The sequence below is a fragment of the Magnolia sinica genome, chromosome 14 (assembly GCF_029962835.1).
Source record: "Magnolia sinica isolate HGM2019 chromosome 14, MsV1, whole genome shotgun sequence".
NCBI lineage: Eukaryota > Viridiplantae > Streptophyta > Magnoliopsida > Magnoliales > Magnoliaceae > Magnolia > Magnolia sinica.
In genome coordinates, this window is record NC_080586.1 from 5,782,146 (window position 1) to 5,804,914 (window position 22,769).

General features: G+C 38.0%; 1 protein-coding gene across 1 annotated transcript in view; it reads right to left on the reverse strand.

Moving 5' to 3' along the window:
- Window positions 1–398: 398 nt before the first annotated feature.
- LOC131226190 (uncharacterized) overlaps window positions 399–22,769 on the reverse strand; it is a 32,009-nt gene continuing 9,638 nt past the window's right edge. Inside the window, exons 2-16 of the mRNA XM_058221944.1 lie at window positions 20,090–20,284; window positions 16,277–16,351; window positions 15,979–16,146; window positions 15,526–15,689; window positions 14,644–14,868; window positions 13,915–14,041; window positions 12,383–12,571; window positions 11,484–11,570; window positions 11,162–11,319; window positions 5,737–5,856; window positions 3,758–3,983; window positions 3,063–3,122; window positions 2,637–2,810; window positions 1,428–1,537; window positions 399–720 (exon numbers count right to left, since the gene is read on the reverse strand). Coding sequence (XP_058077927.1) covers window positions 555–720; window positions 1,428–1,537; window positions 2,637–2,810; window positions 3,063–3,122; window positions 3,758–3,983; window positions 5,737–5,856; window positions 11,162–11,319; window positions 11,484–11,570; window positions 12,383–12,571; window positions 13,915–14,041; window positions 14,644–14,868; window positions 15,526–15,689; window positions 15,979–16,146; window positions 16,277–16,351; window positions 20,090–20,284 — 2,244 coding nt within the window. The 3' untranslated portion in view covers window positions 399–554. The remainder of the gene's footprint in view (window positions 721–1,427; window positions 1,538–2,636; window positions 2,811–3,062; window positions 3,123–3,757; window positions 3,984–5,736; window positions 5,857–11,161; window positions 11,320–11,483; window positions 11,571–12,382; window positions 12,572–13,914; window positions 14,042–14,643; window positions 14,869–15,525; window positions 15,690–15,978; window positions 16,147–16,276; window positions 16,352–20,089; window positions 20,285–22,769) is intronic.

The window sequence follows — 22,769 nt, forward strand, 5'->3', positions numbered from 1 at the left end:
TAAATCAAGGGTGGGCTTCCCCTCTCAACTTCTTCTGTGGTGTGTCCCACCTGATTCATGTATTACCCTAACTTTTGGGCCCCGGAGGTAAAGAGCTGATGCATCTGATAGATGTCATGTATGCATCATGTGGGTCCGACATCTGCCTGGTACCACCGTTGCTTACGAGCGTGCCGCTACATGGAAACCAACCACCAAAATTTCCTTTCTAGGAGAAAAGGTGCACATTTATAGGTTGATCATCTGTTGTCATAGGCAAACTTAGACCCGGTTTGAAAAATAACAGGCATGGGTGTTGATTTTAAAGCCCATCAAGGGCTAGGATGTTGTTGATGCAATGTAGGCTGGTCCCAGCCGAATGGGACCCATCTTGGATTAAACAAAACAAAAAAACAAAAAAACGTTCTACTGACCGCTTGCATGCTATTGAACTTCTCTTCTTCTTTTTTTTTCTGCTCTTAAAACTTGTGCTAAAAACTCACCAATAGAAACTGTCCTAAGTTGCTTTTTTTTTTTTTTCTTTGTTCGTTTTTTTCTTCTGTAGAGAACTTCAATCAGCGGACTGGTGATGAGAAGAAAATAACAAGGAAATATACAAGGAAACCTGCGACAAGAATCCCTCCATAGATGAAAGCTTGTGAGGACTGCACGGGAGCCTTGTATTCAATGTCGCAGCACCGCATCTTCTCCTTCTCGGTCACTAAAACACGATCAACGTATCTGTCACAAAAGGGGAGGAGAGAGATTGTGTCAAAGAATCAGTAATGCTAGGGCTCAAAATGGCGTCTGCACTTGACCCGATTGACAAACACTTCAATAGAGCTATTGCAGAAAGCATATGCAGAACCAATGACAAAGTATGCAAAAAACAGTCAAAAAAGGCATATCATAAACGCTATGGCGTACTATGATTTTACAGCAGGAAATTGTCAAAAAGGTCACTAGAAATGGGAGAACTATAGGGTCCTGATGCATCCAGATGTTTAACCGTTCTGATGAGCGAAGACCCATACAAGTGGGGTTCATGTTTCGTTGATTCAAAATGACACCCATAGATGCATTCCCCAAAACTCTCCGAGATGGGTGGAGATCCTAACCATCCAATCTTTGACCTTTTTATCTATACTGATGAGGTGTTTTTCAAGTAAAAAATTATTTTTAGGCCACCGAGTCTAAGGGCTAGGCTCTTCAGGTCTGGGATACTCGTTAAGGGTAATCCCCATCGACGATGGGGCACATCGGATTAATGGCATGGATCAACAATCCTTAGATCAATCTTGTACACCATTGGAGCATCAAAGATGCTATGCATCTTGATGCACCACTAGGAAGCATTCATGTCAAACAGGAGTATCTTACCCTTGGGAATATAAAGAAAACAAAGTGGTGTTGAAATTAACCGGAGAAGACAAATACAGGATACTCACTGCTGGGTAAATATGGTGCTTTGGAGTATCTCTGAACTGTTTAAGTGCGCGACATCTAGACGATGATCATATAACAAAGAAGATAGATCGACAAGCTGCTCTTCGAGACTCTGTTACCAAGCAAATCAAGCAAAAACCTCAGAATAACAAGACAGTGAACATTATACAGCAAACCTTTTCAACTCAAGAACTCAATCCAATTGGATGTCAATTGTCAAGTAACTCAGTCAGGCTTTTATCAAGTCTTGAACCCCAAGACTTACTAGTTTTTGTGAGCTGAGACAAGTTTTTCTTTCTTCTCGTTTTCTTTCCTTTCTTTCTTTTGTTTCTTTTTTTTTTTTTCTCTTAAATTTTCGACTTACATTAAGTCAAGTTGGCTGAGTCAACTAAGTCTTGACTGAGTAACTCATGAACAAATTGAGTTTTTCTGGAATCCTGATGAAAACCTGATCGAATCCAGCTTTTTCAAATTCTCACACACAGTTATATAGGGGTGGAAGAAATGGAGATGTGCCTCTGGAGTTTTATGTGATTGTCATGTACCACTCTAACTGAAAGGGAAATTTTACAAGATGAACACAAGACCAGCCATGCTTTATGGGCTTGAATGTTGGGCAATAAAGGAACAACACATTCATAGGATGAGTGTAGCTGAAATGAGTATGTTGAGATGGATGAGTGACAAGAAAATGAAGGAAAGAACCAGAAATGAATGTATTCAAGGCTATTGAGGAGTAGCACCAATAGGTAAATAAGATGAGGGAAAGTACACTTAGTTGTTTTGATCATGTGTGATGGAGAGCAAGAACTGCATTGGTTAGGAGTGAGTTGGTACAAGTTGAAGGCTCTACAAGGGCAAGGGGAAGACCCAAAAAGATGTGGGTGGAGATAGCAAGAAAATACTTTATCTATGGTCTAACTGAAATTATGGCCCTTGATAGAGTAGAATGTCAGAAAAAGATTCATGTAGCCGACCCTAAGTAGTTGGGATAAGGCCATGATGATGATAATGATGGTGGTGGTGGTGGTGGTGGTTATATAGGGCTAAATGATTTTGCAGTGATCCAAATGATTCTTTTCCATTGATCAAATGTTGCTTTTTCTTTGAATCTTCAAAGATCTTGAATGCAAAAGAACAAAGTTACACAGGCAGATATTATAATTTCAGATGGGTAATATTCATAGTTTCATCAAACAGGAGCTACTTACATCCAAGTACTGTTCTAACCGCTCGACTAACTCATGTGGGAAAGGTTCCGGTAAGTTAGTTGTTTTCCTGTAGAACTTCTCCAGCCATAGCTCTGTGTTTGACTTCTTTTTCTTGCCCTTCACTGGCTCGCCGAGGGGTGTCTTAAGATATTCCCCAGCAAAAGCCTGGACAGCCTGTTGAAAATGACAAAAAATTAGACCTTGAACTTGGAATAACAAAGGGGAAGCTTACTTCCACAAATTTTGACATTTCCAACCATGCAGGGTAATTGGTCTTAAAGAGATGTTTCTACAGGTGCTTTGAACTGACAAAATCAACCTTGAGGGATGGTAGAATTAACAATTTGGGGAGCAGAAATATCAATCATCTAAATAAATTATGTTTTAGAATAAAAAGGCATCCAATTCGTGATTAACTCCTGCTACCTCTGAAGTATCCCGAATTTTGCGAAGTGCAGAATCAACACGCGCATATATTGTACTTCTCTGCAAAAATGAAGTTCCATCAGATATGCTTTACGAAGTGAAAAATCAACAGATACAGTAAAATTTATATCATTAACATGATAAAAAAATTCCAGCCCTAAGCAGGCTAAGACAAAGAACTGGAACTGTCAGAGCAGTTTGTTAAAATTAATGAAAAATTATTCCTAATGATTCCCTGCTAAGCCAGTTACAGTCCGAAATCAGACATCTGACATAGACAAGACACTCAATTATAATTGCAATGTGGCCAGGGCTGTCAATGAGTCTGGCTAGCCCATCAGGCTTACAGTACATGCTCACCGCGGACAGTGCTTGGGTAACGATTTTTGGACTGAGAAACAAATAGGCAAGTCCTTGGTCTAGTTGGACAACATCTTCGATTGTGGCCCAAACCGAGCCCGAGTCCAGGCCCATTTATAGCAGTCAAGTGCAGGGCGCAGGACTAATTTTCAGGCCCGTGAGCTGGGCCATGCCCAAATTTCATGTCCTATAAGGAAATGGGCCATGCTCAGGCAGAACTCACTCCGGCCTGCGCCTAGTTCATTGACAGCCCCAATCATGAAATGCCGCCATAACCATTTTGAGTTTATTTGGACTTTCCACAGAGGATGGGACACAAAAGATAGTGGCCTTACCAAGGCAATGTCCTGAAGCATTTGACTAATTTGAGAAGCATTAGAGAATGGTCCAAATGGATGACAGCCTGTTGCCCAAAGCCAATTAGGAACTGGCCTTTCATGTACATGGGAAACCTTCTCATAGGGAGCACTAAGCCCCCCAACTGCAGAAGCCAGTCCAGCCAAAATGTGGCGTTGTGCTTGTGACGGAAGAGCATACCTTCTCTCTGTTTCTGAAACATAGCTGTTACAAGGAAATGCAACATACTTTTACCTTTTAAACGTAGATGGACTGAAGCTTGTAGGCAATGTTGTCAAAATTGTTATCATATCACAAATCGTATCGTAAATCATAAGATTTTTTTATGATCTTCTTAAAAATATGAAAAATATAAATAAGTCAGGAAAAAAAAAAAACTCAGCAATCATCCTTTTGCCATCAATATGCACCAAGTAATACCATGTCACGATAGTGTTAAAGGATACTTATCTTTCAAGAAATTTTCCTTGAAACATACACGGATCCTTTAAATTTATGTTCTTGTTAACTTTCTTGAATGTAGAATCACATTGGAAAAGTAGCATTTGATTTTGTAGACCGACAAATATATATATATATATATATTGATTTCTAAGCATCATTCCACAATACATGTAAGTGAGTGTAACCATCCATTAAAAAAAAAATCCAGGTAAGTCACACACCAATTTGGTATTTTGACTAGTCAAGAAGTAAGAAATCATAAAAATAAAAATAAAATAAAATAAGCTCTACAATTTAATGTTGAAGAGAATATATATCATTTAATCTCTTATAAAGAATAAAATAAAATAATTTAGCTTTTCTAAACAATTCTTTTTTTAAAGGTTTTTTTTATTTTTTTCTAAATGATTCTTAAAGCCCCCACCAATTCAAAAACATAAAATGGAAGTCAAGTGAAGCTTAAATAGAAGAGAACAAGTATAATTTGAATCGGAAATTGGGATTTGAATCGTAAATCGTAGGATTCAAATTATAAAATCGTAAGATTCATATAAAAAGGGATTCAAATCACTTTGCTTAAGATTCAACTCAAATCGCAAATTATACATTATAGGATTTTGACAACACTGCTTGTAGGTAGAGATGCATAATTTGAAATGAAATAATCAGATTATTTGTCAAGAAAGACATTTCAGCTAATAAGCAAATTCAGCAGGCTGAAACTGATAAAATGCATGATAAGTTATCTAATTGAAATCACGGTCACTTTACACAACTGCATGGCCTAGTCCTCTTGTCATGGCCTCATACAGTGGGATTTGGCTGAAGCTTATATAGCTAGAAATGTCCTAATCTTACAAGACATTTTTCAACCCAGCATATCCAACTCCCAGGTGCCGATGATCTCTAATCAATGCCGAGCAGAATGCAGATTCTAAGCCAAGCTCCTCTATGAAGGAGGACATAGTGGATGGACAAAACATTTTAATTGATATGAGAATCTATAAACACTGACAAGAACCCTGCACAAATGACTTAAATACAATAACTGTTGTTAAATTATTTGTTCAACAATATTCAGGCATCATCTTTCATCAGATGATCTGAGACATACAAATTCTTTTTCTTTTCTTTTTTTAAGTGTAACATGTTCTAAAACAAGGAACATATCAGGATCATTGCATTATTTGCATCCTTTGCTAAATGTCTATCATCTTGAAAAATCTAATTTACTTCTAGGGACATATGAACTCATGAGCATGCCTATGGAGCATGTAAGGAACACATTATCTATAAAGCCCGAATGTCCCAAACATCCTCGTAAAGCTAACTAAAACAGATTGCCAGTTTCCAAAAAGAAAAAAAGAAAAAGACATACCATGCACTAAAATGCCATTTTAACAAGCAAACTCGGTCTACTTTTTACATGGTGTTGACTGAATTGTTAATATCAAGTTCTTCTATAACAAATATACACATGAAATGAAGAACAAGTAAACATTCTGTAGTTTACCTCAGAGGTATCTTTTCACCTTCATGCTGAAGAACAATGACAACATCTTTACTCGCCCAGACAAGACTTTCATCTTCCATCAGAAGGCTCGCATCAACATCAGCCAGTGACAGGACAAAGCTGTCAATTGATACAAATATAAGTAAACATAAATATTATGGACACTTCATGCATTATCATTTGTACAACAAGGATTTATATAACACATAATGATAGTTCACAGAAGTCCAGATGGTGACCAGATAGTTGTAAAGACATGTGATCTGCTCCTCTTTTCCCTTGCAAAGGAGGTAGCCAACTCCATTGCAAACTAGGAAGTGACAAGAGGGACACTCTGATCAGCTCCTCTTTACTGTTTCCTAGGTATAGCTTGTTTTTCTATATCTTTAAATAAATTTAGTTATCCTTCAGAAAAAGAAAAGAAAAGAAAGAAGATAATTTTTAGACAGTTGAAATAGTTATTTCTGCTTACCAAGAGCACCCCTATCACATCAGCCAGCAAGTTGAACAATATGCCAGCCTATACCATTACGTAATACCTTTCATGTACCTCTAGAATTGATATCCCAATACCCCAAAATAGGATTATACATCCTCATCATATCCAATCCAAGACATCAAAACTTTGGGTATCAAAAGAACTAGAAAGACATCAACAAATTTTTCTGACATTCTCATCAAACCTAGGCCATAAAATCAGCATGGCTGTCCAATCTTAATCCTCTTCTGCTATTAACTGGTAAATAGGAACTTTTAAATAAAATAAGAAATGTAAAATAGGTCGGAGAGGACCAACACATCCAAATACATACAGAATCCTCAAAGATCAATGATTTCTTCCTAAACAGTAACAGTCGGACACAACCAGAATATGCAAGTTCTTCTCCCAAAGGGCTTGCTTCCCTAGATGGTGATAGATCCTATAGAGGGGTTGGTCAAGAGGCCTTTATCAGCCAAAGGCACAATTCTTTGGAAAATGCTTTCCTGTGCTATATGCGGTGTGCATGGAAAGAAAGAAGTGGGAGAATGTCCAATGGTAAATTATCATCATCAAAAGAAGAATTGCACCATATATGGTGGATTTGGCTTGGTTGCAACTAGAATTTCACAGCGCCCTGAGAGCTGAGATTGTACGAGATTGGAGAAATATGGTGATCATCGAGGAGACTATTTCATAGACTTGGGGGGAATGGTCTGTGAACCTTTCATCCGAGTAGCCTGTCTATCATTTTGAGTATAATCCTTCATGTTGTAATCCTCGGAGCATTGAAATGGTCTTTCTTCTATGAGATGAAGTGAAGAGAGGGTCATGCACTTTGCTTTGTCGGGCCTTTTCTTGCTCTTCTATCTTTTCTTGAGAGGTGACCAAAAATTCTATTAGGAGGGAGGAAAGGGTGTTGAGGCATGATCCCATTAATACAAGGAAGAAGAAAACTCCCAAGATCCAAGAACATCTCTATAGGAAACAGGGATAAGAGGAAAAGAGAAAGAAGAGGAGATGAGAAGGTTGATGCACATCCACCCTCTCCCCCTTAATCCTTTATTAATAGAAGCTTAGTCAAAAGTCTAATTACAATAGGCAACTCTGAAAGAATAAGAAACAAAGTTAATCAGGAAACAAAGACTAGTTAGGAGACTAATGCGACCAATGTTATTCCTATACAATGTACACCACAGGTGTTGTGTACACCTCAAGTGTACACAAGTCTGTGTGCACTAACATGCATTATGGCCCACCAAATGATCATCCATTCAGCCTTTGTTTTCCCACACCCAAAGAAGAGGTGGAGGAATTGTCAAAAGAGGAAAGAGCTTGGCGCGAGGTATATCGTGCTAACTATAATGAAAGGTTGAGGGAGGAAGAAATCGAACGGCAACAAAGGTCGAGAGCAACTTGGTTGAAAGAGGGCGACAAAAACACCAAAATTTTCCATGCCATTACTAGTGCTAGAGCGCATGTAAACAAGATTAAATCACTACTGGTAGAGGGGTAAAGGATAGAGGGTAAGGCAAAGATATGTGCATCTATAGTCAACTTTTATAAAAACTTATTGCTGAAAGACTTTTGGCACAGTTTGGTGCTTGAGAACTTGCAATTCGACCCTTTATCCCCAGAAGCGGTGGAATCTTTGGAATAGGATTTTTCTGAGGTAGAAATCAAGAAAGCAGTATCAGAATAAAGCAGTGACAAAGCCCCTAGGCCGGATGGTTTTCCAATAGCATTTTATCATAAATTTTGGGAGGTGGTCAGATGGGACATTATAGGCTTCATGAAGGAATTCTACAAAAAAGGTACAATCGTGGCAGAGTTAGGGGCCACATTCATAGTAGTTATCCCTAAAAAGGATGGTGTTGAATGCCTTAGAGACTTCCATCCTATCAGTTTGCTAGGTGGCCCTTATAAGATCCTAGCAAAACTTTTGGCATCCAAATTCTGTGTTGTTTTCGGAGAAGTAATATATGTCTATTAAGGGGCTTTTGTGGATCGTAGGCAGATTGCTGACAGCTCTTTATTGACAAATGAATGTATCGACTCCTACAATAGAAGAGGGGAAAAGGGTATCGTTTGCAAGCTAGATATCGAAAAGGTATATGATCACATGGATTAGGCCTTCCTATACTACATGTTGGGCAAGTTGGGTTGCAGGGTTAAATGGTGCTTGTGGATCCAAAAGCGCGTGAGCTCGGCTAAATTCTCTATTCTAGTGAATGGGTGGCCAAATGGTTTCTTTTCAGCTTCTAGGGGGCTTTGCCAAGGTGATCCTCTATCTCCATACTTATTTGTGACAGTTGTGGAGGCTTTTAGTAAAATGATTGAGAGAGGGGCAGGAGCTTGGCTTGGTGAGAACTCGGAATTCCAGATTTCACACCTTCAGTATGCAGATGACACGTTGCTATTCTGCAAGGCAGATGAGGTGAAAGTGCAAAATCTCCATTCAATTTCAGTTTGCTTCGAGGTGGTGTCGAGCTTGAAGGTGAACATTAGGAAAAGTGAGATTCTAAGGTCGGTTTATCAAAAAAAGAAATTCAAAATCATGCATCAATCTTTGGGTGCAAGGAGGGTTCTTTTCCGACTACTTATCTTGGGCTTCCACTGAGTATTGGAAGACCAACAAAGCACATGTGGGATAAAGTGATTGAACGATGCAAGAGTAAGATGACAAAATGGAAATCCAGATCTCTATCCCTGGATGGGAAAATTACCCTGATCAAAGTGTCAATGTTGAATCTTCTGGTCTATTTTATGTCTCTTTTTAAATGTCCCAAATCAGTGCTCAACGGTTTAGAGAAATTAAGGCGGGATTTTTTGTGGAAAGATACAGAAGAGAAGCATAAATTTCATCTCTTGAAATGAGAGGTGTGTAAACCTGTTGACCGAGGAGCAGGCTTTAGGAATGAATCTTGCATTCATGGGTGTGGAGGTTTGGTGTAGAAGTGAGAGCTAGGTGGAGAGAGATGTTAGGAAGGAAATATGGGGTGGATGAAATAAGGTGGTGGACCAAATCCTCTTCACTATTTCAAGCTTCTTATCTATGAAAGTTGGTGGCGGCTCATGTGCAAATGGATAAGTCTTCACTTGGGGGATGGAAAAAATATTAGATTTTGGGAGGACAAATGGGTGAGAGAGATCAAATTGTGTGATATGTTATCAAGGTTATCGGGGATAGCGAGGGAGGAAGGTTTAAGAGTGGCTTGTTGCCTCTCCATGAGGGAGGAGGAAGTTTGTTGGGCTCTTCCATGCAGAAGGAATCTCACAGATGATGAGATTGAGGATTTTGTTCGTCTTCTCGAGTTGCTATCTAAGGAGTCCTTGATAATAGCAAACGTGGACTTTCTTAGATGGTTAAAAGATAAATCGGAGAAATTCTCGGTGAAGCCTTTCTATCCAATGGTAAGTGGTGGTATGGAAAGTGATGGGTTATGTCAAACAAAGTTCGTATGGGGCTATGGTGCTCCGCTGAAGGTGGCAGCTTTTGCTTGGCTAGTGGGGAGGAATAAGGTACTAACTGTTAACAACCTTTGCAAAAGGAATTTCTTTCTTCCAAATGTTTGTCTGCTCTGCTATCAAAATACAGAATCTGTGGATCATCTTTTCATCCATTGTTCTTTTGTGAGATATGTTTGGAATGATTTTTATTTTTTTTTCCGTCCTTTTGGAGTGGTATGGGTGTTGTCATGTTCAATAGATTATTTTCCCTAATCATGGCACGGTGAGGGAATAGGGAAAAGGGTGTCAACAATCTGGAGGTTGAGTATATGCTTGGAAGTTGTGGGGTCTATGGTGAGAGAGGAACGATCGATGTTTCAGAAACTGAATAGGGGAAGCCATAGATGTTTTTAGAAGAGCTAAATTCCATGTTATGGAATGGGCTTTGGCTTCGAACTTTTTGAGCCAATTCCCAGTTTCATGGCAGTCACTGTAAATGAGTTGTATATTTGTAATTTTCGCTGGCGGCCTTTTCTTAATGATATTGTCAATGTTCAAAAAGAAAAGAAAAAGAAAAAGAAAACCACACCCAAAGAACATGATCCTGAAATCTCCTGCTATTGCATTCAAGCCAAATTGCTTGCTCTTCTGCTGTTGGTTTCTCTTTCACAGTCGATTAAGAAATTCGTTGTTTGTTCTCAAAACAATATATAATAGACTAACTGAAGATGTTGCATAAAAACTTGTGCAAATTCCTATAGACTAACTGAAGATGTTGCATAAAAACTTATGCAAATTCCTTTCTTTCACTATCAAACAAGATGGAACTATGTCAACACAGCAAGTGCTTCGGCTGTGATAGGATCCATTTCTTTCATTGTTTCTTCATTAACAATTTCTTTTTATCAAGTGAAATGAGAATTTAACAAGAAACTAGGAACATAAACTAAAGTCAAACACAGTACTGGTAGACATTTTAACTTGCAAAGCGGTATCATTATAGTATATATTCAACTAAAGAGTTTGTTGAAGTCGATATGGATTAAACAATTTAAATGAGTTGCTATCACTCGGAGGAGAACTCATGTCCTTCTACTGGTGATCAACGGTCTTCTCCAAAAAAGAAACAACAAAACAATAATAACAACAACAACAACAACAACAACAACAACAATAACAACAACAACAACAACAACAACAACAACAACAACAACAATAATAATAATAATAACAATAACAAGGGGTGGGGACACCCTGTCGTCATAAAAAATAATAATAACAACAACAACAATAATAATAAATAGTACCATATACAAGGATTAAGTGGTGCAGCTTATGGCCTAATGGTTTAGCTGGTGAATTAAGAAAAGAATTGTGAAAATGCCAGATGTAATTTGCAAGGAAAAACACAAGGACAATTAAGAGAAGAAAGAATAGCAGTGCAGCAATACATATGATTGAAGAGTAACTGTTGGCATGAGTGCATGATATGCTCACACAGGAATCACTCTGGTTCCATAGGTTCGATACAGATTTCCCAGTTTCTTTTGTCTGCTCCTTCTCTTGTCCCTTTCACTTTTAGGGCTGGAAGTTGCCCAAAGAGGGCGATGCTTGATTATAGAATCCTCAGAACCATCAGATTCATCCATCCAATGCTGAGGAAGGTGAAATGGAAGTTAGGAAGACCACATCCATGACTAGCAATAAACATTAGAAGAAAAATCAGAAGGACAACACAGACCAGATGGAACAGATGGAAATACAGAACAGAAACCAAACACGATATAATGGGTATGCATGTAGCAAAATTCATACAAACCTGGCGGAGGAAAAATTTACTCGAGAGAGAAGGATCAGCAACCTCAAGTAAACCAGCAGCAAGCACGTCAGCAGAACGTTCCATTTCCTGCATTAAAATATTTTCTCAAATGAATCAATGATACTAGTTATAGGCTTGCTCTTTCAGTAAGTGAATTTCAAAAGAAATGGTGAAGTTGTTATATGTGTAAGTCATTGTAAAATAAAATAGAACTCCTACATGAAATATCATAATAGACAGTTTGAGTCAAACTACAGGAACCAGATCGTCTACTTGTGGTTGGCCACTTTTCCAAATTAATGATTGGCTCACTGAACCTCATGTTTTGACAGATTCTCTCCTACATCTATGTTTTGTGAGTCAATCTTGTACAGTCATGAATGGGCATCAATAAAGTGATTAATTAGTTTTGATTATTCCCAAATCTTATTTGGGAACTTCAGTTATCACAATTGGCACCTGACTCTTGGCAGATTCCAAACCTTATCACCAATAAAGAATAATATATAAATATTTATAATTTAATTTGGACAGAAACTTCAAAGACAAAGTGCAGGCAGATCTGTACTGTGAAGAGATCTGACCATTGGAGTATTTTCCCAAAGAAATAGCAAACCATGATGGAAAGATGTCTCAAAAGATCAATCCAAACCCTAAGTTCATAGCGTTGACAAAAAATACCAGCTTATACAATAATCTCCAAAAACAAGGTAAGCTTCCAAGGAAGTATTTGTAAATTGGATTATGGATATATTCCATTGTGTAATTGAAAGAGTAGGTCAAAATACATTGAAAAACTTGCTTCAAAAATGTAACTCCAGAAGAATGTTAGAGATGATCATGTACATGACTCAATAAGTAGACGTGCACAAACAGAAAAGTTGGAAGGATAAACCCACTTCTTTAAGAATTGCACCATCCAAATATGTCTTGGTGTGAACATGGAAACGCCCATCACTCTTTGTTTCTTGGAGAGAATGACTCCGCGTTGCTTTTGAAACAGCAATTGCTAGCTTTTCATGACGATGTAGTGCATGTGAACCTCCAACAATTACAACTTCCTGCCCAGCATGAACCATCTTCTTCACCTGAAAAGGACATGTTACACCAAAACCATATAAAAAATCCACTTCTTAAGTTTTCATCACATTGAAGTGTTAGAAGATTGTTACAAGCATGGACAGCCTTTTTTTATGTCACAATAAAATTGCAACTACACAATGTATGACGCAAAGACTTGGTGGTTGGAAATGTAATGAGCCGTAGCATCCTAAACCAAGCACCTTCCATGCTAACCTTGGCTATTGGATGATTCTAACAAGTAGGCATGGAGAGCCTTTGTGTCTCATGTCACAATAAAATTGCAACTATGCAATGTATGACACAAACACTTGGTAGTTGGAAATGTAATGAGCTGTAGCATTCTAAACCGAGCACCTTCCATGCTAACCTTGGCTATTGGATGATTCTAACAAGTAGGCACCAGAACCCTTGCCACAAAATTAACATCCCAAATAACTACTTCCCCACTACAGGACTTTATTTCTTACCAAATATTTGTCAGTGGATCACAAAACACCAGCAGTACACACTAGCACCTCCTCATTGTTTGATTACAAGTATTCAGACTGATTAGAGACGATTGTTAAGTATTCATCACTGACAAGATCCAGATATCAGACTAGGATGCCTTAAGCTACTATTCCAAGGAATGGCAAGAGAAATATAACAAATTTCTTGGGTGACATCACATGCTATCAATCTATAGAATAGAAAGATCTGGCTCACATGCATGATTTATGTCTAGGAAGGTTGGAGAGAGGGTTGGTGACCTCTTCATCCAATGGATGAAGGCACAATAGGTGTGGGTAGTCTTTTTAAGCTGTTACCAGAAAATGTATCAGATGTAATTAGAGGATAGTCAAGTGGTCCCCCTGGCAATACAGGGTGTATGACTGAAGATCCTTCCGCACACGTTGTTTCAAGCATTTGGAAGGAGAAGAACAGTAGAATACTTGGAGGTGTTTGCACACTCGAGTTTAGAATGGAACATATCCAAGTTAAAATCAAGTTAATAAACTACAGCAAACTGGCCTGTTTGGAACCTTTGGACAGTTTGCCATCGAAAAATCCAGATAAGTTTTAATAGATGAAACTTGACCACATGATCTGCTGATTCTGGCCGAACCAGGTTGCTCCAATCCTGCTTCTAAAACATTGATCCCAGTTCAACAATGGGCTCTCAAAAATGGTCTCATACAGGACACAAGCAAAACCCAAATAATAAATATGAAAGAAACTAGGCATGAGAATCATTTCAAAACATACAAATAAACTATGGATGGAATACTATGAATCAGAAAATGAAAAGCTAAATGACATTTTCAAGTTGCGAATGATTCTGGAAAGAAGTTGGAAAGAAATGTCACACCTCTTTCTCAATTGCTTGTATATCTACACTGTAATTATGGCCAGCTGCAAGGATATTGTACCGGTTATGATTTTGTAGGACAATGATAGGTATAAGCAACCTTGTTGTCAAGTCAACAGTTTCAAACCTGAATCCAAACAAAAGAACATGAAATCATGCATTTGGTTAATACATAAGAAGCATAATCAGTTTTGAAGTTCTATAGCATAGTTGAAGGGACAGATGCTGAGATGCACTTGCTTAATACAGTAAACAGGTTCTCCTGTTTTCAGTGATCACACCCAGGAAGTTAATCAAGAAGTTGAATTTTCAAGTGACTGATTAATGTTACCATCCAACGATGTCTTTGCATACAATTCCAGTAACCATCAATCAGAAAACTGTAAACAGTACCCTAGCTACAAAGACAATTATCTGCCTCAGTCTCCATCCCTCCACGCACAGCTATAGTTTGGGAAGAAGAAGAGGTAGTGAAGCATCCATGCTGGCAGTTGAACTGGCAATTCTGGCCTTCTTTTTCTCAAAAATATTGACCCCCAGACTTGATTTCAACAGATTTCAAGTGCATGCTGAAAATCTAAAAACTGCTTCATGATCAAATAGGAGTGGATACACATCATACATGGTTTTATTTTATTCTCAAGTACTCCCAAAGGGACATGATGGTCAATCAGAAAAGGAACACAAAAAATGCATAGCTCACTGTATGAAGTTGTGATGAAGAAATACCTAATATCTGGAGCAATGACATGCTCAATGGTTGTTGAAATTATAGCTCCAAGCTGTCCCATGAAAATATCATGATCTGCACTAGCACTAACACTAGCAGTGATTGAACCTCTTGGAAAGATTAAATTCCATAACCGTGGGAGTGTTTTATAACTGACACTTCCTTCCTCAGTTTCGATCTTTCCGTAGGTGCAGGGGCCTGCTGAAAGGTCAATGACTGCAAATCTGTTCAGTGTGGACAAAGCATTAGCATCAAACAAAGAAGTGAAAAAAAAAACTCCGCCAAAATAAGAAGGGAAAAAGGTAGTGTTGTCCGGCATTACAAGCAGAATAAGTCTGTATTCTTCACTGCATGCACGTATGAGTGATCAGATGATTAAATCAGAAAATAGAATGATGATGATGATAACATCAAGGATATATCTTTCAGGTTACCATATCGCTGTTAAAATACCGTTACATTTAGAAAAAGCTTCAGACTCGGAAAGGGGATTTGGGAGATGGCAGTAACAATTCGGGGAGAGTTCATTAAATTGGAAAAGATTATGTAACAAAACTGAAAAAAATAAATAAATAAATAAAAATGATGTAAAAAAGAGTGTTCCTTTATAAATTTGTCATTTATCAAAACAAAATAAAACTGAAGAGAGTTTCCATGCACACACAATAGATTGTTCTTTTTATCTTAAAGTAGTTTTGGCAAATGATCAATGTCTCAAATGGTTTATGACATACTCTTCTACAAAAGTGAAGTCAGTTTGATACTCTGCCATTACAATGTGACCTCTATCTAGTTGAACCAATAACCCCGATTCTAGGCATAACATTTTATTAGTTAGAAAACAATAAATTCTGCCACGACGGTATTCATCATAAATATACCTGCCAGAGCCCAGCCAAACTTGAGAAGCTCCTCCTCCTTGGTAACGATAGCGATAGATGTAATCTCCCTCTTGTCCCTTCAATTCTTCAGGTGTAAGTGGATTAATTCTGCTGTACATTAAACTTTCAAGATCAATTTCCTTGTTTCTGGGGTCCATCCGCACCTGTAAGAGATGCAACAACAGAGCAGAAAGCAATCACAACATATATCAGAAAAGGCCTCATATGTACTTTTCTTTTTTAATGGCCTATCATATAATCATGAAACTGTTTTTTTTTTTTTTTTTAATCCATGTGAAGACATAATTTATAAGAAAAACTAATGTATATATTTTAATCCAGTAATAAAATAAATCTACTGCTACATTAAAATACATGGAATGATTTTGACCTCAACTGATGCTGCTAGCACCATAACCCATTAATGAGTGTTTAAGTTTCTGTAAATGGTACCTTATCAAAATTGAGAACAAATATTACACTAGGTACAGGCCTGTCCATCTCCGTTGCAGAATATCCACTATGGTCCATATCAAATAGAAAGGAATATAGTTTCTCAAAAATTGGCTCCACGATTGCGGCATCCACCTCGAACAAGGGGACCTCCCTTCCATAGTCACTCTAGAAATTGAAAGATAGCCATTCAATTAATTTGCAGGTAAGCAATGTTGCTAAGGTCAAGACAGAGTGCAGTGTGCCATGTGCACCATGAAGAAATCATGTAGAGCAAGTGATTAGATACAGCAGTTACCTCTCTAGCAACTCCAGTAGGAACCATAGCTTCTTTCAATGACTTCTCAAGAGCTATTAATTCTGGTTGTCCAGCCTACATTATAAGACGCATGAATCAACTGATAAGAAAGCAGGTCTATGAGAGAGAGAGAGAGAGAGAGAGAGAGAGAGAGAGAGAGAGAGAGAGATCTATAACAAGAGTTATTAAGTTAACGTAGTTGAAAGATAATAAGTCACTTGGTGGTACAGTTCAAAGATAATAATGATGATAATTAGTCAGTCGGTCTCTTTTTCGAACGATGAAATTATATTTACAGAAAGGCAAAGCCAGAACAGGAACAAGCCTACAGCAGGAAAAAAGAAAAGAAAGACAAAAACAAAGAACGCCCATACAAAAGAGCTCCCAGAACTCTGAAACCAATCCTACAGACACTCAAGGAGTCCACTCCTTAAGCCACTGGAACACTTTACAAAGGACCCCCACCGTGATGATAATTAGTCAGTCGTTGCGCAATGGCAAACTGTGGATTTTGAGTTAATTAGCCTTAAGTTTTCGTCTTGTTGGTTTTTATTTTTTATTATGTTAGACCAACATAAGCATAGTTCTTTTAAACCAGAGATCACTAAGAAAGTGGTTAGCTAGAACAATTAAGAAACAATGAATGCTTTGCCTCTTTAATTTTTGTTTGTTTTGGTAAGTAACGAAGGTTTATTTCAGAAATAGATGAAATCATCTGGGGCCGGAGCAAGAAAGCATTCCCAATGCAAAGAGACTCCCTTCCGTCACCTCATTTAGCTAAAATGCCGGCCATTTGACTAGCCTTCCCTAAAAATATGAGCAAATGAAATCGGGGTTTTTACCCAAAAATTCCTCACATTTGCTAGTTTTCCAAAAAATACTTTTCAGCTTTCATATTTACGAAAGCATGCTTCCAAACCTACCAATGAGGGTAAAAAAGACCTATTTACCCTTATTTTGAGAAAGGAGATGGAAACCGGAAGACCCATGATAAAGAAATAAAGAGCTTCGCCAAGCACAAACAGGTGCAATAAAGCTCGTGTACACACCACACATGTGCTGGGAATGACACATATGTGCAAGATCTAATCCATCCATCAGGTTAGTCTGACCTTATACATGTTTTTTTTTTCCAAAAAGAAGATCTGGTTCAATCAGCATGTAGGCCTCAATATTGGAAACAGGTGGATGGGTTGGGAAAAAAAATCATCAAAGAAAGAATAAACAGGAAAAAAAAAAAAAAAAACACTTCATCCACGTTTTTCAGAGCCGTACATTTATTTCACAAACTGTAGACCACCCAACAGGTGGATCGACCTGATTCTTGGGCTAGGGCATCAATATAGTGGTGTCATTCTAATGGATTGGATTAGATCTCAAACATATCATGGCATGCTGGCAAATGTGTGCCGTGTACATGAGTGGACCCCTTTTTTACAGGCTGATGCTTTAAATATCAAAGGGTTATTTTTCTTTCAATCAAGAATATTTTTGGGGCATCACTCATTCACAGTGGTGCTAGTAGATCTACTGTCTGGATATCCAGATAATGGCCTCACAAATCAGTGATCCTAGTGATGGATCACCCAACAACGCAAATAATCCTGCCTGCTAGCAAAATATGGGCTCATGAGGAACCTAATACTTCACTCTATCCGCTAGAGACATGCAAAAGGGTGGATGGATGGGAAATGTCCATCTAGTAGGCCTTTTCATGGATGGAAACAATGGTGTCAATGGGCTTCGGACTATCCATCTCATAGACCCCATGAAATTCGGGCATCGCTATGTTTGTATATATCAAACGTGCATATGTAATTAGGAATATCAAATGGTCAGGATGTTCAAGTTTTAACGAGTCATAATTTCCACCATCCACGGTGAGGCCTATGACATAAAGGGTTTGGATCATCAATCCATTAGCTCCACATGCACACAGCACAACAGGTGAGCAGAAAATTTTCTAAGCCTTCAGTAGCCCTTCCATCTCCTCAGGCGAGTCTACTACATTAAGTCACCTTTTATAACAACGGGTGTGTATTGGACATCCAAACCATGCATTAGATGGCCCGCTCAGTGTAAATGTCTTAGTGCACAACCAATCCATGCAACTTGTCCACAGTACATCACATGCACAACCTTGATAGTTACAAAACGTGACAACAGTTCATGTTTGATGTTCTAGTGTTGCCCTTTGATGAGTGAACCAGCTTGATCTTTTGGCTTGAGTCTTGTAAAAAGTGAATTCCTGCCGATGTGTGGATAGGATCATCCCTTATATAGCAAATTAGCACGTGCGATTGTGTGTGGTGGTGTAGTTAACTTAATAAAGCGTCACACTGTTTTTAAATAAGAAAAACTTTGATACTGGGAAAGTGTGAAAGATTATACATAGGCACTTCAAATTTGCACATGTGGCACACAAGTAGTCAAATTAAACCATCCAAATTATGGCACCCAGTGTAGATATATCATGAATCCAAAATTAAGCTTATTCCATTATCTGAATATCAGATTGGTGGATATTTATTAGATGGTTAAAACGAAAAAAATAAATAAATATCTAGTGGTCCTATTTCTATAAACAGGCATCCACAAATCAGAGAATATGATTGTTCAATCAATCTGTTATCAGGTTTGTGACTTGGCTACAGATGGTTCAATCTAGTCAATTTTATTTGAGTAAATATATGCTACAATTTCCAAGTGCCTGCACACACCTCGCATCAGTCAACCAGCTATAGAAGTACCCAAGGAGGTGCTCCCAGTCTAGTCAATTAAATATTTGCTTATTCCGGTATTCTTCAGTGAGTTCAGTGGTGGTATACAATTGGTTCACGCACCAATGAAGATTTTCATACTGGAGCTCTGTTCTGACTATTTCGTTCTCCCGAGGTCCAATCCATCCATTAGAAAGGCACCACTATATTGAAGCCCTAGCTCAAGAATCAGGTTAATCCACCTGCCAGGTGGGCAGCACTTTGTAAAACATATGTACGGCTCTGAGAAACTAGGATGAAGTTTTTTTTCAAACTCATCCACATGTTTCCAATATTGGGGCCGCATGCTGATAGAACCAGATTTTCTTTCTGGGAAAACATATACAAGATCAGACTAACCTAATGGATGGATTAGATCTCAGACGCATGTGCCACACAGGCACATGTGTGGAGTGTACAAGAGCTTCATTGTACCCGCATGTGCGCTTAGCAAAACTCTTAATTTCTTTTTATCGTGGGTCTTCCGGTTTCCTCTCCATAATCAAAATAAGGGCAAATAGGTCTTTTTACCCTCATTAGTAGGTTCAAAAGCATGTTTTTGTAAATATGAAAGCTAAAGGTATTTTTCTGGAAAACTAGCAATTGCGAGGAATTTTCAGGTAAAAATCCCAATGAAATATTTATCCTAGAGGCTGAATCCAGAATTTCATCGCAGATTTTTTTTATGGGAGAATTTCAGCACAGATGGTTGCATTGCCATGAAGTGGAAGGATACTTGGCTACCCAGGAAATAACATTACTCAAATCCCCTTCAACTATAAACCTTCCCGAGCCTATTATGTCTTTCTTTTTAGCTTTCGAGTGAAGTAGGTTACCCGTACAAAATGGTTATAATAACAAGTGCAAATATCTTAGACAGGGACTGCATGATTTATGTTAGTTCTGAAGACAGAGGATGCAAATTACCCACTAAATAGCATACAAATAATAAGAAATAAACCCCAAACATTTGAACTCCTCCAAAAGGACACTAAGATTAAAAATACAGATAAATAATTATTTCCACATGGAGATACATTTTCAGAGAGCTTACAGGAAAAACATTATAAATGAAATGATGCTCGATATCAAGCAGCTCGCCCGTCTCTAGGCATGCGGGCCGATGTGATGCGAAGCTGCTTCTCAAGAACTCTTCCAGCTTGTGTGTATCCAGCACAAACCTATATCCTCCATCACGATTGAAACCAACAAGGACTATGTTAACTTCAAGTGGAACCTGAAACGGAACCTGCACAACACTCACAGGCATCATCAAAAGTTAAAAAGCAACCTTCTATTTCATCTGTAAAACAAAACTGGGGAATTTCTTAGTGCCCAATTCACACCAAATTACTGAGGCAATAACATGATACTTCAAAACAAAATTCAAACTCAAAATAAATCAATAAAATAAAATAAAAAACCAGTTCTCTTATGAAATCTCATATTTCAATTGTGCAAAGTAGCAAGGAAAAAAAAGGATACAAAAGGGAAAAAAAAATGCAAATTGCCTCAATAAAGTATATTGAAGGGAGATTCTATGATTCATGTGCTTCAATGAATTTCATGAAGCGGTAAGTGCTGGCCAAAACACCACACACATGCACCTTAAGGAGATCAGGACCATTGATTTGGGACATTGCCCAAAATAAGGGGGTCAGGCTACGGTAGCCACCTAATCACTGGCCTGAAAAATAGATAGATGAAACAAAAAAAGAGTAAAAAATTAAACAATCCATATTCAACAGGAAGAGTCACAGTGCTTGGATGGTTAGATAATCCAATTACTTTTTGGACTGTGGACAATCCACTTGTGTCTCACCAGGTTAATGGTCCCAATCACCATGAAAATCCATATGTATATTTGGGACTGAACTCCATTGAACTTACATGATGCGTGCATCATAATCAGATTGCTAAGATCATTATAATTACGCCAAAACACACAATTCTTGACAGACAAACATACTTCAAAACCAAAACTCACAAAACTTGGATTTCTTATGGCCTGTTATTGTCATAGCAAAACAAAGCTGAATAACAAATGAGAATATGCAAAGATTTTCTTTTTTAGAGAATAACCAATTTCATTATGCAAAAGCAAAACAGATACAACACAGGCAGCAGAAGAAGGTGACCTCATCATCACTCCTCAGCAAACCACAAAAACTGCCAGCTCATCTACTGGCTGACCTGCACAAATACAACTGTATACCAATCCCTAATAAAAGAGTTGACATAATATCCCTGAGAATTCAGGGAGGACAAGAGCCCAGCCCAAGGAGACAACAGAAAAGATTTAAAAAGAAGAACAAGGGGGGGAGGAGGAGGAGGAAGAAGAAGAAGAATGCAGTAGAAAAAGACTTGTCTTCAAATATACTCACATTCTTCCCCCCAGTTTTCCCACAGAATATGCAAAGATTGTTACAACGTCTCAAACAACATGCGAAGAAACCTGGAATTATGCGTTAAATGTGAAGCTACTATAGTATAAGATTGTAAATAGTTTTCGATCTGCCTTTTTTTAAGCTGCCATTTGGTAGTAAAATCAACTAAGTTCAGGTCAAGATTCAAAAAGTGAAATGAAAAATAAAGGAACTTGATGCAATTGCCCCACCAGCCACATGTGCATGCTTCACACGTGTGCACAAGAAAAGGCACACTTTCCTTTTTTAGCTTTTCTCTAATTTCCTTTTCTTTCATGTCTCCATGTTAGGAAATAAGTGATTTTAGATTTTTCTTGCTTAAGTGCTTTCTTATTTTAGAAATTCTATGTTAGGATATAAGCATTTTTAGATTTTCTTATTTAAATATCTTTCCTAATTTGGAGATCTTGGCTAGCTAGGAATCTATTTTTAGATTCCATAAATTATGTTGAAGATTGTAAGCATTCATAATAAATAAGACTTGGGCCTTTGGAATAAGATATAGTTGAATGGTATTCTCTGAGCAAATTATGTTGTTTCTCTACGGTAGTTGTTGTGGGGGAGTGATCTCTAGTAGAAGACTAGAGGACTGATGAGCTTGCTCACAGTCAGTGCATTATCTTCTCTAGTGTGATTCGAACTTAATCTAGTACGTTGAATCCTATTGCAATTACTTTATTCCTTGATATAGTGGCATTAAATCGGTATCAGAGCAAGTTTTGCGCTTGGAATTTTCTCTTTCACTTTTCTCCTCCTCCTCGTCTTCTTTCCACAAATTTTGTCCCAATGTTCATCTCAAACGTAACCTCAATTCCCTAAACCAGCTTATTAATTTAGCCTTTCCACCACATATCATATATAATCTTCATCTCACCTAAACCATCACCCTATCTCTATCCCAAATTCCACTAGTAAATACCCCACACTCTATCATACACACAACATTCCAAAACCTTTTTCCATTCCCTATATCAAAAAATAAAAATCCCAAACCCTTCTTGCATATTCTGTGTATAGACTTGCTGTCATATAAGCACCAGAGGATGGACGACTTAAATCATGGGATGGCTACGGAACCACATGATGGGACTGTATCGACCTTACAACACGTGATTGATTTGATCACAAAATGTTTGGACGATATGGAGACTCCTTTCACAGCCAGAGTATATACTTTGGAAGGATGGGTTACTGTTCTTAAAGAAGCGAGAAGGGGAATCAATCCAAACCATGAAACGTCTATCAATGGCCTTGAGGGAGACTTGGAATCCGGGAATGTTGACTTAAGGCATCTTGGCTGAAATCGTG